Source organism: Lemur catta, chromosome 14, assembly GCF_020740605.2.
Source record: "Lemur catta isolate mLemCat1 chromosome 14, mLemCat1.pri, whole genome shotgun sequence".
In the NCBI taxonomy this organism is placed as follows: Eukaryota; Metazoa; Chordata; class Mammalia; order Primates; family Lemuridae; genus Lemur; species Lemur catta.
This window is the reverse complement of record NC_059141.1, coordinates 59,469,398-59,486,797: the sequence shown is the minus strand read 5'-3', so window position 1 is coordinate 59,486,797 and position 17,400 is coordinate 59,469,398. Positions and strand designations below refer to the sequence as shown.

General features: G+C 38.3%; 1 protein-coding gene across 3 annotated transcripts; it reads left to right on the top strand.

Annotated features, from left to right (window-relative positions):
* The first annotated feature begins 1,032 nt into the window (after nucleotides 1-1,032).
* GHITM (growth hormone inducible transmembrane protein) lies at nucleotides 1,033-15,052 on the top strand. 3 transcript variants are annotated; one of them, XM_045568227.1, is made up of 9 exons: nucleotides 1,033-1,171; nucleotides 3,106-3,270; nucleotides 5,075-5,174; nucleotides 6,053-6,164; nucleotides 6,590-6,731; nucleotides 10,177-10,285; nucleotides 11,534-11,722; nucleotides 12,198-12,369; nucleotides 14,756-15,052. In XM_045568227.1, exons 2-9 carry the CDS (start codon nucleotides 3,142-3,144, stop codon nucleotides 14,838-14,840), a joined length of 1,038 nt encoding a protein of 345 aa, XP_045424183.1. In that variant the 5' UTR covers nucleotides 1,033-1,171; nucleotides 3,106-3,141; the 3' UTR covers nucleotides 14,841-15,052. The 3 variants fall into 3 exon arrangements, with proteins under 3 accessions (XP_045424183.1, XP_045424182.1, XP_045424184.1); XM_045568226.1 differs by lacking the exon at nucleotides 1,033-1,171 and adding an exon at nucleotides 1,178-1,264; XM_045568228.1 differs by lacking the exon at nucleotides 1,033-1,171 and adding an exon at nucleotides 1,210-1,303.
* The last annotated feature ends 2,348 nt before the right edge of the window (nucleotides 15,053-17,400 follow it).

The window sequence follows — 17,400 nt, the reverse complement described above, 5'->3', positions numbered from 1 at the left end:
ATAGGTGGGTTTAAAGATTCTTTGGCTTGTAATTGGTTAAGGACATAAAGCTTTGTCTAAAGGCTTCCAACGTTTTAACATAGTTGCTGTTTATCAGAGATAAGCCACCACACATAGATTTGTTGTGTAGTTTATCAGAGATAAGCCACCACACACAGATTTGTTGTGTAAATTGAGGTCCTGTAGGTTTGTCTTGCATCCCCTTAAGCCTGTTAATGCCTTACAAAGGATGCCCCCAAGGAGGGAGGGAGGGGCATGATAAGGCATGTGTGACCTCCCTCCCCCTGGCAGGCAATTTAGTTTTAGGATATTCCTTTGGCCTCGAGGGGTCCATTCAGTCAGCTGGGGGGGGCTGTGTGAGGCTTAAAATTTTATTTTAGTTCACAGTATATATGCGTAACACCTAATACAATGGTTGGTACAAAGTTGAGCACTGAGCCTTCAGCAAATACTGAAAAAGAAATAGACCGAGAGTGGAAAAAAAAAAACCAACTCGCTTGTCTATCTGGCTTTTCACGCAACAAATCACTCGCAACCGAAACAGCTTAAAAGCCCTCGGAACAACGCTGGGTAAGAGGCAGAGCCGGTTATCAGCCCTGTGTACAGACAGGTATAGACTGAAGCTTGAAAACGTGCCGCGACAAGGTCACAAAGCAATGAAAAAAAAAAAAGAAATCTAGGAAAAAAAACCTTTGCAGGATTTCACCATTTAACCTTTGGCGTCAGACCCAAGAAACCGGTTAGCTCCGGTCAGAAACAGCCACACCTGGCACGACATTTATCTAACAATAAATTACGAAGGGTCAAAAAGCCCTTCAATAAGAAAGGAGCAGAGTGACGGAATAACTTTTAACGCTACCGCCTTTCAATTTTTTAATAATTCTTGTGTCTGCTACGCGTGAAAAAGTTGAGAGAAAAGGAAAGGAGAGCTCCACCGCCCAAAACTAAGATGGCGCAGACAGCTTCCCTTCACACGCCCAATACGGACGCTGACTGTGACGTTCGCAGGAACAATCCTCACCTGGCCCCGCCCCACCAACCCGGAACCCCGCCTCCCCACTGTGCCCGCTCTTCCGTCATAGGCCTGCTCGTGATTGGCTGCTCAGACTATTCGCCTCCTTTGGGAAGTTGCGTCACGCAGTGCGCCTGCGGGACTGCACGCGCAGAGGCAGTAAGGAGCTGGCGGGAGGCGGGGGAGGTGGTGGTGTGTGTGTTTCGCCGGCCCGGAAGGGGACCTGCGTGGTGGCGGTGCCTGGGAACTGAGGTAGCGCTTCCCCCGGCTAGCGGGCGCCCCGGATCCCCGGTACTCCTGACGGGCGGCCTCAGGGGAGCGCTGGGTGCGGCTGGGGAGGGCGGAAGGCGGCGGCGCTGCTGGCTGCGTCATGGCCGGGCTGCGCGTCAGGGTCACCCTCTTGTGGGTGACCCTAGTGAGGGGGTCGGCGGCCCCAGGGTCCAGGACAGGCGGGCAGTGGCTCTTCCTCTCTGGCCTCCTCTCCCTGGGCAGCGAAGTGCTGAGTCATGCCCGCGGCGGGGCCGTAGCGCCGCTGCCCGAGCAGATAAAGAGGCACCTGAGACGGGTGGGGGGGCGGTGGGACGGTTGTGCGTTGACGTGGTGGTTTACTGCCGGCTTCTCGTCCGGTAAGTGGGCTGGGCGAACTTTCTTGGGGGACCAAGCGCCGGAGCTCATCAGCGCTCGCTGAAGCGTAAGCCCTTATCTAAAAGTGTATGGTAGTTTCTCCATTGCGTAGCGAAGGCACCTGAGTCTCAAAAGTCCAGCTCCCGCACAAGGTTACTTCTAACATGTAGCAGAAACACGATTCCCACTATAGGCTGTTGTGCGACATCGAGGCCACTCTGAGCCGAGTCTCCTTGGCTCCAGTGGGCTGAGGACTGAGGAAGACAGGACAGCTATAGTTTGAGATGATGTAATAGCACGAAAGTGCCAGAATGCCTCGATGTTTTCCTAAAGGGCAGGTGCTCAGTATTATATACCCTTAGTAGTTCCAGTGGCAGAGCTGGAGGGACACTCAGGTATTTTAAAGGAAGAGTTATTAGCTTTTGGAGTGCTAGTTAAAACACTTATTTTTGGACCTATTCCTAGAAGTATAATCGTTAGGAGCAAAGTGAAATCCAGGAGTCTGCGTTTTAAGGTGCATCTGGGCAATTTGAAAGCAGGTAGTTCAAGGGTCAGCATTATAGTCTGAACACTGGTTCACTCCAATTCTCTTATATTGCAGGTGGGGAAAATGAGACCCAGAAGGAGAGTTACTTGCCTAAATATTCACTACAAATCATTGGTAGAGATGTGCTGGTAGCCCACATTGGCTTATGCTTGTCATCTCATTCTCACCTGTCAGTCATCTTAGTGTTACAGAAAGACATTCAGGTGACTTTGTGTTTGGTCACCCTCTGGTATAATCTGCCCTGGAGCCAAGAGAATCCAGTTTTTAGCATGTTTTTCTTTGGAGGACATTATTGAAGGAGTCTAATGTGAGGGAAACCTGGTTGATAACTGAGTTTACTTTGAAAAATTGAATGTCCTTTGTGTAGTCATAGTAGGGTATATAGGTTAACTTACTTTGAATATTTGCATATCTTGAAGGGAAGCATGATTAGCTGAAATTTATGTATCTTCTGTTGATGTCTTTTAGCCTTGTAATGCAGTATGACCTCAAAGAGTTATTCATCTCTTACTTGGATGACATTTTTCCTTTGTTCAAAAGTTATATAGAGTCTTTTAAATTTTCTCATTGAATACTGGTATAAATATTAAACCAAAACTACATTTGTAGAAGCCATCACAGACCCTGTATTGTCTAGTTATTAACATCCACTCTGTGTTACACATAACCTTTGCCATCATATATCCTGTTATTGATCGAACTGGGACTTTAATTTGGTACTCTATCCCACACTAAGTTCTGTGGGATGGGTTTTTTGTATTACAAGGGTCAAGCAGAGGATTCATTATAGAAAATTAAAAGCACCACTTTATTTCATCTTTTCTACTAAAAGATCATTTGTTCCTTCTTGTCTCTGGCTCCTCTATGTCCTCCTTTTAATTGGTTAATGGTTTTTTTAATTTTATTTTTCCTGTCTTATTAGCATTTCAGATCTGCTTGGTAAACCTGGTGTACCACCATGCTGGCCGCAAGGCTTGTGTGTCTCCGGACACTACCTTCCAGGGTTTTCCACCCAACTTTCACCAAGGCCTCTCCTGTTGTGAAGAATTCCATCACGAAGAATCAATGGCTCTTAACACCCAGCAGGGTAAAGATAATCTGAATGTTTTTATATTGCTTTATTTGTGCCTGTGGGATCATTTTTTTTTTTTTTTGGCAGAGTATGAAGCTTGCTTTAGTGATTTGCCGCAGCACTTAATCCTGATAATGTTCCCAATCAGCTCTTTCTCCCCATAGTTTTCTTTCTTTTCTTTTCTTGTTTTCTTTTATGTTCTCTTCTCTGCCCCGCCCCGCCTCTCCCCTCCCTCCTTTTCTTTTCTTTTCCTTTTCTTTTCTTTTCTTTTCTTTTCTTTTCTTTTCTTTTCTTTTCTTTTCTTTTCTTTTCTTTTTTTTTCTTTTCTTTTCTTTTCTTTTCTTTTTTTTCTTTTCTTTTCTTTTCTTTTCTTTTCTTTTCTCTTCTCTCCTCTCCTCTCCTCTCCTCCCCTCCCCTCCCCTCCCCTCCCCTCCCCTCCCCTCCCCTCCCCTCCTTTTTCTTTTCTTTTCTTTTCTTTTCTTTTCTTTTCTTTTCTTTTCTTTTCTTTTCTTTTCTTTTCTTTTCTTTTCTCTTTTCTTTTCTCCCCTCCCCTCCCCTCCTCTCCCCTCCTGTCCTCTCCTCTCCTCTCCTTCGACCCGGTCTCACTCTGTTGCCCAGGCTGGAGTGCATTAGTGGCAGAATCGTAGCTCACTGTATCTTTGAACTCCGGGTCTCAAATGATCCTCCTGCCTTAGCCTCCCAAGTAGCTGGGACTACATGTGTATACCACCATGCCTGGCTAATTTTTCTTATTTTTGGAGAGATATGATCTTGCTGTGTTGCCCAGGTTGGTCTCCACCTCCTGGCCTTGAGTGATCCTCCCACCTTGGCCTCCCAGAGTGGCTGGGATTACAGGTGTGAGCCATTGTGCTCGGCCTCCCATTAGTTTTATATCATTCTGGTCCCTCCTTATTACATATGAAAGAGAAAAAGAGTTTCTGTAACTTTTCCTTTGTTTAAAACTCTTAGAATTTTTCATTCAGAAAATTTAAAGTACATCTTGAGGGATTGAGAGTTATTTGGTGTAACAAAGAGATTGTGGGGCCTGTAGTCAAAAGCTTAAGAACCCAGGCATATTACCAGTTGGCCAATAGCTTATTAATAAGTTAGTAAAGATGTTTCAGCTCTTTTTTTTAAATTTTACAATAGACTCTAATCCAATATGATATTTGAACTCTCATTCAGAGAATGATAAAATTTGTCAGGTTAGAGAAAAATTCATTTACTTTTACCCCTCTAGCATTCAAATTAGAAGGAGTACATGTTTTGAAGTGTTAGGTGAACAAGAATATACAGAAGCTAGAAGGAAACAACTTTTTCTCTCTTAAATTAACTGTTCCACTGTTGAAAAAGAGCCAAAACAGAGGGTAATAGTCATCCCTCCCTTTGGCTTCATGTTAAGTAAAGATCTCTTTCTTGAGCCCATTTCCCAGATTACAAAATGCAGCTATGCTTATTGAATACATATTTTTTAAATTTTAATAGATTCTTAAAATGTTAATAGATTCTTGACTTTTGATTGGTGTGTAAAATATAGTAATTGTAGGTATATAGATAAAATCTGTAATTTATAAAAGAAACAGTTATTCTGAAACTTTAAGAAGTTAAGAGTATAATAAATTACTGAATCACTTCAAAGATGAAGCACAGGTAAGGTCTACATTTATTTTCTTAGGTTGGCTAACAAACTTTTATAGTGAAATTACATATATAGAAAGTACCGAGTTTCTTAGAGTTTTCTAGTGTGAAGAGATCCTCCATTTTATTAAGATTGTGTTTTGGTGTGGGTGTTATGTGTTTTTCTTGACATGTATGTCAGGAATATGCCACCAAGACAAGAATTGGGATCCGGCGTGGAAAAACTGGCCAAGAACTCAAAGAGGCAGCATTGGAACCATCAATGGAAAAAATATTTAAAAGTAGGTGGCAATCTATTAACTTGAAGTCCATGGATATGTTTTAAGAGGTCTATGAACCACCTCCTAAAAATGTATGCAAACTTGTGTATTTGCGCATTTTCTGGGAAGAAGCCCACATTATTGTTCTCAAGTCTAATGACCAAAAAAAGATTGAGACTTTGCACTGGATTCAGTGGTTCCCAGTCATATTTCTTCCATTGGAAATTTTACTTTCCCCTTTTTTAAAGAAAAAGATTATTAGTTAATGCCCTGATCTGCAAGATATAGTTTGTTGAAGTTCATTTGAAATATGTAGAATCTTCATTCAAGCATTTAATGTCTGTATGTTTCAGGATGAGAATTAAGTAACCCAAACACATCCTCTCCCTTGTTTCTGCTACATAAACACTGATTACATTTTTATTCTTTGATTCTTTTTTTTTTCTTGACTTGATGTAAAGCATCATCTTTATTAATACCACTTCAGACACAGTGTGGTGTAACTATTGACATTTTCTTCTCATTTTTTACTTTCTAAGAATTTCATAAGAACACACTTCAACTTATTAATAAAATAATGTATATCACAGAAGTATTTCCACATGTACAGATACACTGCCACGTCAAAATGAGTGAGACTGAAGGTTACTCAAGTTTGATCCTTTCCTTTTTGTACTGATTATTACACCTGTGTGTCAAGGATGTCGTTTTCTACTGGGTCCGTAACTTTGAGACCATTTCTGTATCTCCATATGCACTAATTATGGCCATATTGAAGAAATAGAAAGAGAATATATGATTTGATTCCTCTCATAAATATTGTGAAGATCTTACCACCAGCATGTTAATTTAGTGGAGATATGCCAGTATTCACCTGCATTTCCTCCTGTGTTTTGCAGTTGATCAAATGGGAAGATGGTTTGTTGCTGGAGGGGCAGCTGTTGGTCTTGGAGCATTGTGCTACTATGGCTTGGGAATGTCTAATGAGATTGGAGCTATTGAAAAGGCTGTGTAAGTAAATTGTTTCCAAACAATTCCAGCTTTTAAAACAAAGGTTCAATTTTCTTCTCATCCTTATCTTCATTCCCTTTAGGAATGTTTTGTGTCTAGTCTTCATCTGTGTATATACATGAATAAAAACAAACCTCTTGTTGCTTCTTTGACATATATTTATTCAAACCTAAATAAAAATCTTTTAGCAAGGTTATATGTGTTTAAGCAAGGAGAAAATATGTTACTTTTTGTATGTGCTAAGTGCTTACATGTTTTATCTGATTTAATCTTTACAGTTATTCCAAAGTATGCATACTTATTCCCATGATAAATAAGATTTAGAGTAGTAAAGTGATTTATCCCAAGGTTGCCCAGCTGGTAAATGACTCAAGCAGAATGCTAACCCCTAATTCCATAAATTAACCATGTTGTATTTCTTACAGAATTTGGCCTCAGTATGTGAAGGATAGAATTCATTCTACCTATATGTACTTAGCAGGAAGTATTGGTTTAACAGCTTTGTCTGCCTTGGCAGTAAGCAGAACTCCTGTTCTCATGAACTTCATGATGAGAGGCTCCTGGGTGGTAAGTCAGCTGTTCTTGTTTTCCTTTTTTTGTCTAAAGATCAAAAGATTAGATGAAATATATTGGGGCAGGGAGGTATTAAATGGAAAGAATACTATATTGAACAAGTTTTTGTTCAAATAATGTATCAATTACAGGTTGAGTATTCCTAATCCAAAATCTGAAAAATGCTCCAAAATCCAAAGCTTTTTGAGCACTGACATGACACTCAAAGGAAATGCTCATTAGAGCATTTTAGATTTTGGATTTTGGGATTAGAGATACTTGAACAGGTATATATAATGCAAATATTCCAACTCTGAAAAAAAAATTGAAATCTGAAACACTTCTGATCCCATGCATTTCAGATAAGGGATACTCAACCTGTATTAGTGCAGCTGAGACAAATTAGGAAGTGCATTTTGAGGTAAGGCAGCTATTAATTCTTTGTCAAATATGTATTCTACTAACACCAGAGAGGTTGGAAATCAAATTTACAGGGAAATCCTTCTTGTCTACCAGCAGATATCAAACAGCCTCTATTTTGTAGCAGTTTACTAAAAAAATAAAGCAAATGCAAAATCATCTTAGAGGTCAGAGAGAAATAATTGTCACAAACACCGAAGAATTCTTTGCTATTAAGAGTAGAGTTGCTGCTGTTATTCCTGGGCTTCTTGACCTTATGTAAGATTTTATATTCATTGAGTATTTCTTGAGCAATTGTTATTTTGGTAAATACCAGAATATGATTTCAGACATGGGGCCCTTTTTCTTTGTATTTGGTAGAATAGATGAACTGGAGTAAATGGTACAGGATGGGCAATAAGCAGTAGAAAGTGCAAAGTTCACTCTGGGCTCAGTGGCTCACACCTGTAATTCTAGCATTCTGGGAGCCCAAGGCAGGAGGATCTCTTGAGGTCAGGAGATCAAGACCAGCCTGAGCAAGAGCGAGACATCGTCTTTACTAAAAATAGAAGTAATTAGCCGGGAACAACTAAAAATGGAAAAAATTACCTGGGCATGATGGTGGATGCCTGTAGTCCCAGGTACTTAGGAGGCTGAACCAGGAGGATCACTTGAGCCCAGGAGTTTGAGGTTGCTGTGAGTTAGGCTGATGCCACAGCACTCTAGCCTGGGCAACAGAGCAAGACTCTGTCTCAAAAAAAAAAAAAAACCAAACAAACAGTGCAAAGTTCAGTTGAAAGTTTCTGTCTTGGACTGTCAGGGAGGTTCCTTTAAGGAGCCATTTATTTCACCAGAGTTGTTGAAGGCTAACGTGTTTGATTTTAGAAGAAAACAAGGGCAGTCTAATTTTACCAAACAGCTTGAGCAGAGAAGAGGTAGGAAAACCTAATTTTAAAAGTGACTTACAATCCCATTAGAGTGAGATGCAGGTGTTTGAGGTCTGGAGTGTGAAGATGACACAGGTGTGTTTGTTTGCCAAGCTAAGGAGAGTACCTGAGCAGTCAGAGGCCATTGAAGATACTAGAACAGTGAAAGTGTGATTTGTATCTGAGTTTTAAGAACTAACATGGAAAAGACATGAAGCAGGTATACCAGCTGTGCCTGTGTAAGATCAGAAATGAGGGATGATAAGAACTTGAACTAGAGCAATGAGTGTGTGACTGGAGGACAAGGAGAGATGCGTTTATGTAATACGTACCTATTACCTACATCCATAATATTTCTACTGCATTGTACTTTCCAAAAGGACAACCATTTACGGTAGCATAGCCATTTGGACACTTTTCGTAGTCTTAGGATCATGCTTGTCCAGTGGCTGTCATGAATCTTCTAGCCCAGAGGTTCATGAAGTCACAGAATAGGTATGGTGCATTCTCACCAGGAAGGTCAGTTTTAATCAAAGGTAAGTGACTTAAAAGAATACTTCTGTAATAAAACAAATAGCAATATTATGAAAGATTAAAATGTACATAAAGTTTTAGACCCTAAAATAAGACTTCAAGGAAGTTTTGTGCTTGGGTTATCTTTTCAACCCCCTCTGGGCAAAAGATTACCCTCCTCCACTGTTAGGAATACTTAAGGAAAATGGTTGGGAGAGCCAAAGATGGGTGCTACAGAGATGAAGATACTGCCTTTTGGAGATGACAGATGTACGCATACACAGATAATGTCAAAGTTTGTCCCAAGTGCTTTTGGAACAGGGGAGCATCTGATCCTGTTACTGGGCAGCCAGGCTACCTACTAGAAAAAGTTTTCAAGATGTGGAGGCAATGCCTTAGTAAGTCAGCCAGATAGGAAGGAGGTGTTCTCAGGCATGATGGACAGAGTTAAGGAAACTTTGGGGCATGTTTGCAGTCCTGCCAGTTCAGTACAGCTGGAATGTAGAGTGTGGAAAGGTAAAAGGCAAAATACGAGACTGGATCAAGAAGAACTTTAAAATTAAAAAATATAATTCCAGTAAATATTCTGAAAATACTGTGCTGAGGATGTGTGAAGTAGTTTTTAATAATTGTTTCTGCATTGGAAAATGGTGGACTGGAACTTAGTATGCTTTTCTGTATGGAGGTTTTCCCGTTCTCAGAAAAAAGCAGCTGTTCTTTTTACCGTACTTTATATCAGAGATTGAACATTCTGACATCCATGGGTCAGACAGTACAGATGAGTAAGGAGGCCTGGCATGCCACACAGGGGATTATTGACATCTCCAGAAAGGCTTCCAACTAAAAAGCATTGACCACAGTCAATTGTTTTTTAATAGCTGGCCAAACAAAACGTACCTGCTGCCTGATTCTGTCCAGGTTTGCAATCTCTGCTTTAAATTTCTTGAAAATTGCTTATCACTATCTTCCATTATACACATTTCTTCTTGTCATACACAAGGAATATTTAAATGTTATAACAATGGAAATCTAAAATAGGCAAAGACAAGGAATGAGCACCAAGTCAGCCATAAACCTGGAAGGATAGAAATGTAGAATCTTATGTTTTTATCTCTTCATATGCTGTGATATTCACCTTCTATTTTTCAAGTTTTCATTTAGCGAATAGGGAATTCAAAGCAATGTACTATATATATAAAAAAATATATACTAGTCAGTAGATCATGACTTATTTTAAAGAAAGTGCTATTTGTGCTATCTAAAATGTATTTTTTAATTAAGAGGCGTTATCCTGGGATTCCTTAAAGAATTTTTATTTCACCTCTGTCTAACAAGAGTAAAATTATTAAAAGATGATAGTGCCCATCCAATCTCAAGTCATCTTCTTGAAGCTATCTGCAAAACCTCATATGTGGCACTAGGGGGCACTCTTGCTAACTTAGCCAATACTCCAAAATAAACCCAAGGCCTTTAATGTACCAGAAAAATACAGGATTTGGTTTATTATCCTTCATCTTTTTAAAGCTGGTTTATTAGAAGTAACTAATTATACTTGAAACTTGTGAGTTTCTACTTTAGTTTTAGGTAAGGATCAATTTTTCTTAATAATATGTGTTTTTCAGACAATTGGTGCAACCTTTGCAGCCATGATTGGAGCTGGAATGTTGGTACACTCAATACCATATGAACAGAGCCCAGGCCCAAAGCATCTTGCTTGGTTGCTGCATTCTGGTATGTTCTATTTTAAATTGTTATTAAACAATCCTGAATACTACCTCTTTTGGGTGGCTTTCAGCTGTAAATTACTTACACATAATTTAATTAAACCTCATGTTTAGAAACACAATTTTTTTCAGTCATTACTCGTTGCATTATTGCCAGACCTTTGCTCTGAAAAGTTGATTCTGATGCTAAGACCATGGACATCCCCAATACTGAACCTTTCTCCTCTGATGGTCCAGTATGCAGAGATTTTCTTTTGTTTATTTTGTTCAATACCAGGCGGATTTCAGATCTGATACACATCACTTGAGAGTTTTTTTTTTTTTTTTGCTATTTTTAGAAAAATTAAAAAAAACCTGAGGATAGAGAAAGTTTTGCTGAAAATTTTGCTGTCAAATACAAAACTGATTGGAATCCTAATAGAAATGTCATATGTAGCAGAAATTTTTATCCAGTATCTCTCTTAGAACAAAAAGTATTTTTAAATTGTTCATCATCATGAGATACAGTATACTTTGTTACTTGATCTAGAAGTGTTACTCTTGTGAAAGTGATACACTAGTATTGAAAAATCAGTTATGTGCCTAGTCCATAAGGTAACTTATGTTTAAGAAAAGGGTAATTTCTGCTCAGTGCTGAAATAAGGATCTAAGATTTTTTTAATTAAGGAATTCCATTTATCTTTGTTAATTAAATGATTAATACCCTTTTGGTATAATTTTTGTGAAGAGTTTATAGTTATAAACAACTAAAGTTACTTTTCATAAACTCTGATAGCGTTCCCTGTTACACAAGGTAACAGCAGTGTCTATCCTAGAAATTCCTACATTTTAAGGTTATCATCATATCCTCTTTCTCTTTTACCTTACTTCTTTTTGGCAGCAGTAGGTTTGATCTTGAGTTATTCTTTCTAAGCCTTTTTATCCCAGTTCTTACATGAATGTTGTAAAAACTGGTGGTAAGATCCAAATAGTGGGTTACATGAGATTTGATGGTAAAAATATAGATTAATGTTTGTGCTTATGAGTTGTAACTGTTTGACTAGGAATAGTGCTAATTAATGTTGTGATACAGAATTTGAGTAGCCACAGATTTTGTTGTAGAATTTTGCAGGTAGTATTATCTAAAGGGAAAACTTTTTATAATCATATTGCTTAAACAGTAAGATATAATATGTTGGCATGTTTAGAAATGGCATTTTCCCTTTGGTTGTTATTTAGTAAATACTTAATAAGCACTTGCTTGCTCTTTCTCTAGGCGTGATGGGTGCAGTTGTGGCTCCTCTGACAATACTAGGAGGGCCTCTTCTCATCAGAGCCGCGTGGTATACAGCCGGCATTGTGGGAGGCCTCTCCACTGTGGCCATGTGCGCACCGAGTGAGAAGTTTATGAACATGGGAGCACCCCTGGGAGTGGGCCTGGGCCTTGTCTTTGTGTCTTCACTGGGTAAGCTACTGTGCTTTGACACTTAGTTCTTGGTTCATAGTGTCCTAAAATCTGAAATACTCAGGTATCCTAATTCATTGAGTCATTTTTAAAAGTTTAAAAGGTATGTTGCTAATTTGAATGGATTTTATTATATGATGTCATATGAACATTTTGGCAACATGGTCAATCATTATTACTGGTCTTAACAAATACATCTAAAATGAGAAAGTTGGTCTGAAGAACATGAAAATTGTTCTGATGCAAGTGCCTTCCTGGAATGTTGTCAGGTGGCCCATTGGAGGAATGAATATCATGGGATTTGAACTAATGTAAATAAGATTAGACAGTACACATACTCAGATGTCTTTTTACCTGTACAGTATACTGAAGAGATTTTTTTTTTAAGTAGTGTCAGTTATAAATCCAGTTACAGGAAAGTGATTTTTCAAAAAAGAAAAAAAATCTTCATTTTTTTTCCCCATTTTGATTTCAGGATCTATGTTTCTTCCACCTACCACTGTGGCCGGTGCCACTCTGTACTCAGTGGCAGTGTATGGTGGATTAGTTCTTTTCAGCATGTTCCTCCTGTATGATACCCAGAAAGTAATCAGGCGGGCAGAAATAACACCAATGTATGGAGTTCAAAAATATGATCCCATCAACTCGTAAGTAATCTTTAATGTTGTTACTTTTATATAAGGATGTTGGTGTTTGACCTATTTTGTTTTATAGCCATGTTTAGTTTACTAGGGCTACTATAACAAAGTATTACAAACTGGGTGGCTTAAAACAATAGACCTTCAGCCGGGCGCGGTGGCTCACACCTGTAATCCTAGCACTCTGGGACGCTGAGGTGGGCGGATCGTTTGAGCTCAGGAGTTCGAGACCAGCCTGAGCAAGAGCGAGACCCCGTCTCTACTGAAACATAGAAAGAAATTATACGGACAGCTAAAAATATACATAAAAAAATTAGCCGGGCATGGTGGCACATGCCTGTAGTCCCAGCTACTCGAGAGGCTGAGGCAGGAGGATTGCCTGAGCCCAGGAGTCTGAGGTTGCTGTGAGCTGGGCTGACGCCACAGCACTCTAGCCCGGGCAACAGAGTGAGACTCTGTCTCAAAAAAAAAAAAAAAAAAACAATAGACCTTTATTCTCTCACAGTTCTGGAGGCCAGAAGTCCAAAATGAAAGCATCAGCAGAGATGGTACCTTGTGAGGGCTCTGAGAGAATCTGTTCCATACCTCTCTTAGCTGCTTGTTCTGCTGGCAGTCCTTGGCTCTAGACGGATCGTTCCAGTCTCTGTCTCCTTCACATGACATTCTCCCTTGTGTCTGTCTCTATCTTTTCTCCTTTTCTTTATATTTACATATATTTATGTAAATGTAATTAGATATATATATTTATATATATATAAAGACAGGGTCTCGCTCTGTTGCCTGGGCTAGAGTGCAGCGCATCCATAGCTCACTGCAGCCTCAAGCTTCTAGGCTCAAACGCTGCCTCAGTCTCCCAAGTAGCCAGAACTATAGGCTTATTTTTGGTAGAGATGTGATCTCACTATGTTGCCCCAGGCTGTCTTCTTTTCGTATAGGGCCACCAGTCATAATGGATTAAGGGCTTACCCTACTCCAGTATAACCTCATCCTAACTTACATCTTAATTATATCTGCAAAGATTGTATTTCTTGTCTCTTTTTTTTTTTTTTTCCCCCTCCATGAGAGGATCTCACTCTGTTGCCCAGGCCAGAGTGCTGTGATGTCATTATAGCTCACTGCAACCTCAATTTCCTGGGCTCAAGCAGTCCTCCTGCCTCCGCCTCACAAGTAGCTGACACCCGGCTAATTTTAAAATTTTTTTTTGTAGAGGCAGTCTCGATGTTTTGCTCAGGCTGGTCTTGAACTCCTGGGCTTAAACAATCTTCCCATCTCCCAAAGTGCTAGGAATACAGGCGTGAGCTACCACATCCAGCCTGTATTTCCAAATAAGGTGACATTCACAGGTACCAGGGCTTAGGACTTCAACATATTTTTCAAGGGTGGGGTGGACACACAATTAAACCCGCAACAATGGCTTTGTCAAATTTTACTATTTTTTTTCTGTTGCAGTTTGGTCTATTCTCTCTCTTTAGTAAACTGTACATCCAGAAAACCACTGACTATATTGTGACTAAGTGTAATATTTAAGCATTCATTCTGCTAATTCAGAGTACTTTACCTATTTTGTTAACTAGCCTCATTATACAATAATGTGCTCCTTGGTCAATTTTTTTTAATAGTATATATTTTGCAGACTTTAAAACTGAAGAAAGGATATATATATTAGTCAAATATTTATTGGAAATGTACATAATTTACTTGGTATTTTTAACAGAAAAGCCGATTTTTATACTTCTAGAAATTGGAAACTCTTCAATATATAGATTCCAGTTTTGGAGATATTCAACTTTAGTTGCCATTAAGTGTTGTATAATAATGCTTTTCTTGGCATCTACCAAAGTAGGTTATTTTATTTAAACAATTTTCTTGAGTTTCATGGTGTCTGTCACTTTTTAAAAGTAATTTGTTTTTCTTTATCTAAAAATAAAACCTAATGTAATGGTTTAAAAAAAATGTTGCTGTAAGGCTTACAGATTTGTAGCAGTTTTCGGGGGTAGGTGGGGGGTGCAGGCAAAGCAGGCATATTATACTTAAAAATGCCAGACTCTGTCTAGCAAGTTTTAATAAAGGTTGTTTCTTTGGTTTTGTCGTATTTCGTTGTCTATGACCCAGTTTTCTTTGCAAGTTACTATACTCATAGTAAGTAGAATGTCAGAGAATAGAATAATGATTTTTAAAACTGCCCTTTAACATTTAAAAGATGAGTCTGCCAGAAGGAAAACCTGACTGTTTGCTAGTCTAGGGCTTCCTTGGTTGGCAGTTGAAGATATTTTAAATCTCCATTCCGTATAGCTAGGACAAATAATCTGAATTGGTTTTCTTCTTTCCTATGTTAAATGTTTATCATCATTATTAGAATTGTATCATACATAATGACCATAATATTTTTTTCTAGGATGCTGGGAATCTACATGGATACATTAAATATATTTATGCGAGTTGCAACTATGCTAGCAACTGGAAGCAACAGAAAGAAATGAAGTGACTCAGCTCCTGGCTTCTCTCCTGCATCAGATATCTTGCTTGTTTGATAGGGCAGATATTCATTAAATAGTTTGTACAAGCAGCTTTTGTTGAAGCTTAGAAGATAAGAACATGTCAACATGTTTTAAAATGTTCCAGTAATGTAATGCCTCAGGTCTGCTTTTCCTTCTGGAGAATAAATTCAGCAGTACTCTTCCAAATAAGCACACACATTTCTCATGTTTGAGTAATTTTAAAATATCTTAATGAATGTGAAAACTAAGGTTTGTGCTATGAAAATATAAGTATTTTATCAATTTTTAAATTTATTAGGTTAAGTAGAAAATAGCAAACTTGTGTTTGGCTGCGTATTTTTTGGAATGCCAAATAATGTGAGTGAGGTCATAAGTGATGAAAAGTTTTGATAAAGGGACCAGAGGTAAGTAAAGGATCACTTGCAGTCTATTTTTTTTAATACTTAGGACTTAGCACTTGGGTGATTGGTGATGAGCCAGTGACAGAAAACTGGATATTTGGAGACAAACAAGAGATTGCTGTTTTTATATTTATCTGCTGAACTTAGCAAAATTATTGAGCATGAAACAAAGACACAGGTAATGCATTTTCCTGCTGTTGCTTCTCAGTGTTCTCTTTACACAGTAGGTGTGGTCATGTTTGATTTCTCATTGTTAGGACACTCCAGAATGTTAATCATATGAAGAATCGCTGGTGGAATTGTATGTGTGTGACTTTTACGTCTGAATCTTCTAAAATGAAATATCCTTAAAACTATTCTCAAGATAAAATATCCAAAGCATGAATTTATTGCTTTTCAAACATGCAAACAGTATGTTCATGATTGCTGGAGTTTTCTTGCATATTTATTGAAATGTCTAATTGAATACAATCTCACTTTTCTCATCTCTTCAAGATTTGAAGCCTTTATAAAGAAACCTCTTTGTTGCTTAGACTTGAGAATATGAAAGCATTTCTTCTCCTAAGACTGTTGGTTTCTGCATTCCCTCTCAGACTCACCACTAAAAAGCAAAACAAAACTAGTTGTCTCTATAAAATATATGAATAAAAAGTGTAATAGGGAAAATGCTTCATGAGTTTCCCCTAGCAGAATTTCGCTTCTATCCTACATAGACCATTACTTAACTTTCTTGTGACATTTATAAGTTTTTGATATAGAAAAGTTATTTTTGGAAGTCTTTAATGAATGGAAAGTCTGTATTAAGATTATTACTATTTTTGACATTTATTACAATAATCCAGAAATAACTGACCATCTCAAAATACATAGGATGCTTATTTCTGAAATAATGAAGGTTCCAGCCAGATGGTGAGTGTTCTGATTTTTCCAACTGAACTATATGTATACCATTTGAATAGGGATTTGTTTAAGAAAGCAAATACAGTACAGTGTGGTCAGACTGCAGTACTGGTAACTAGACTGCCTATATTTAAATCCCAACTCTTCTATTTATTTCTTATTTGATCTTGGGCAAGTTACTTCGCTGAGCCCAAAAGTAAAGATAATAACAGAACCTCCCTCATGCTGTTTTTTTTCCCATAAGTAATAATGTAAATGCCAAACTTCTGCTTTTCCTCAATGTATCCTCATGTATACAGTGTCAGTATGATCATAAAGTGAAATACTAAAGGGCCTGTTGTCATTAGTCACCTTTTTAGAACCCAAGGTTTGTATATATTTTTTTGGATGTTATCACAAAACAAAGTGATATAATTTCAACAGTGGTATCAGGCAAAAGTTCATCTAGAAAATCAAGGGTTTTTTAATAAATTTAATGATAATGTTTTATTTTAGCACTTTTTCTGACTTTGCTAAGACCATGAAGACTGTATAAAATAAGATGTAAAAGATGAGTTAATATATAAAATGTGATTGCTTATATAATAGTTCTAAAATAATTTTTTAAAAAATCACTAGTTTCTTGGTTCCTGTGAACATAACACAGGGCTTTTTGTTCTTTACATCGTTCATAAGGAAGAGTAAAGACCTGCAAATTGATAGGCTTTAGGCAAAAAAAAAAAGAAAATTTCTATTTTTCATTCTCAGATGCCATCTGAAGTATTACAGGACAACTGAAATATGTAGCTTAAAATAATTACAATAAAATAATTGTTGCTTAGAATGGTATCTAATGAACATTTGATTGAAAAACATGAATGCTACATGGTATATCGGTCACCATGCTAGCTGGACTCAGGGTGACAATAATGAATAAAAGGCATTGCCTTCTAAAGTAGCAACCCTATGTAAACACAACTGTAGTTCATTGGATGAGTGTCAGAGAGGTGACCAAAATTCAAATGCAGAGTATTAAGTTTCTTAGATGTCCCAGGAGGGGCCAGGCAAGGTGGCTCAGACCTGTAATCCTAGCACTCTGGGAGGCTGAGGCAGGAGGATTGCTTGAGCTCAGGCGTTCAAGACCAGCCTGAGCAAAAACAAGACCCTGTCTCTACTAAAAATAGAAAAATTAGCTGGGTATTGCATGCCTGTTGTCCCAGCTACTCGGGAGGCTGAGGCAAGAGGATCACTTGAGTCCAGGA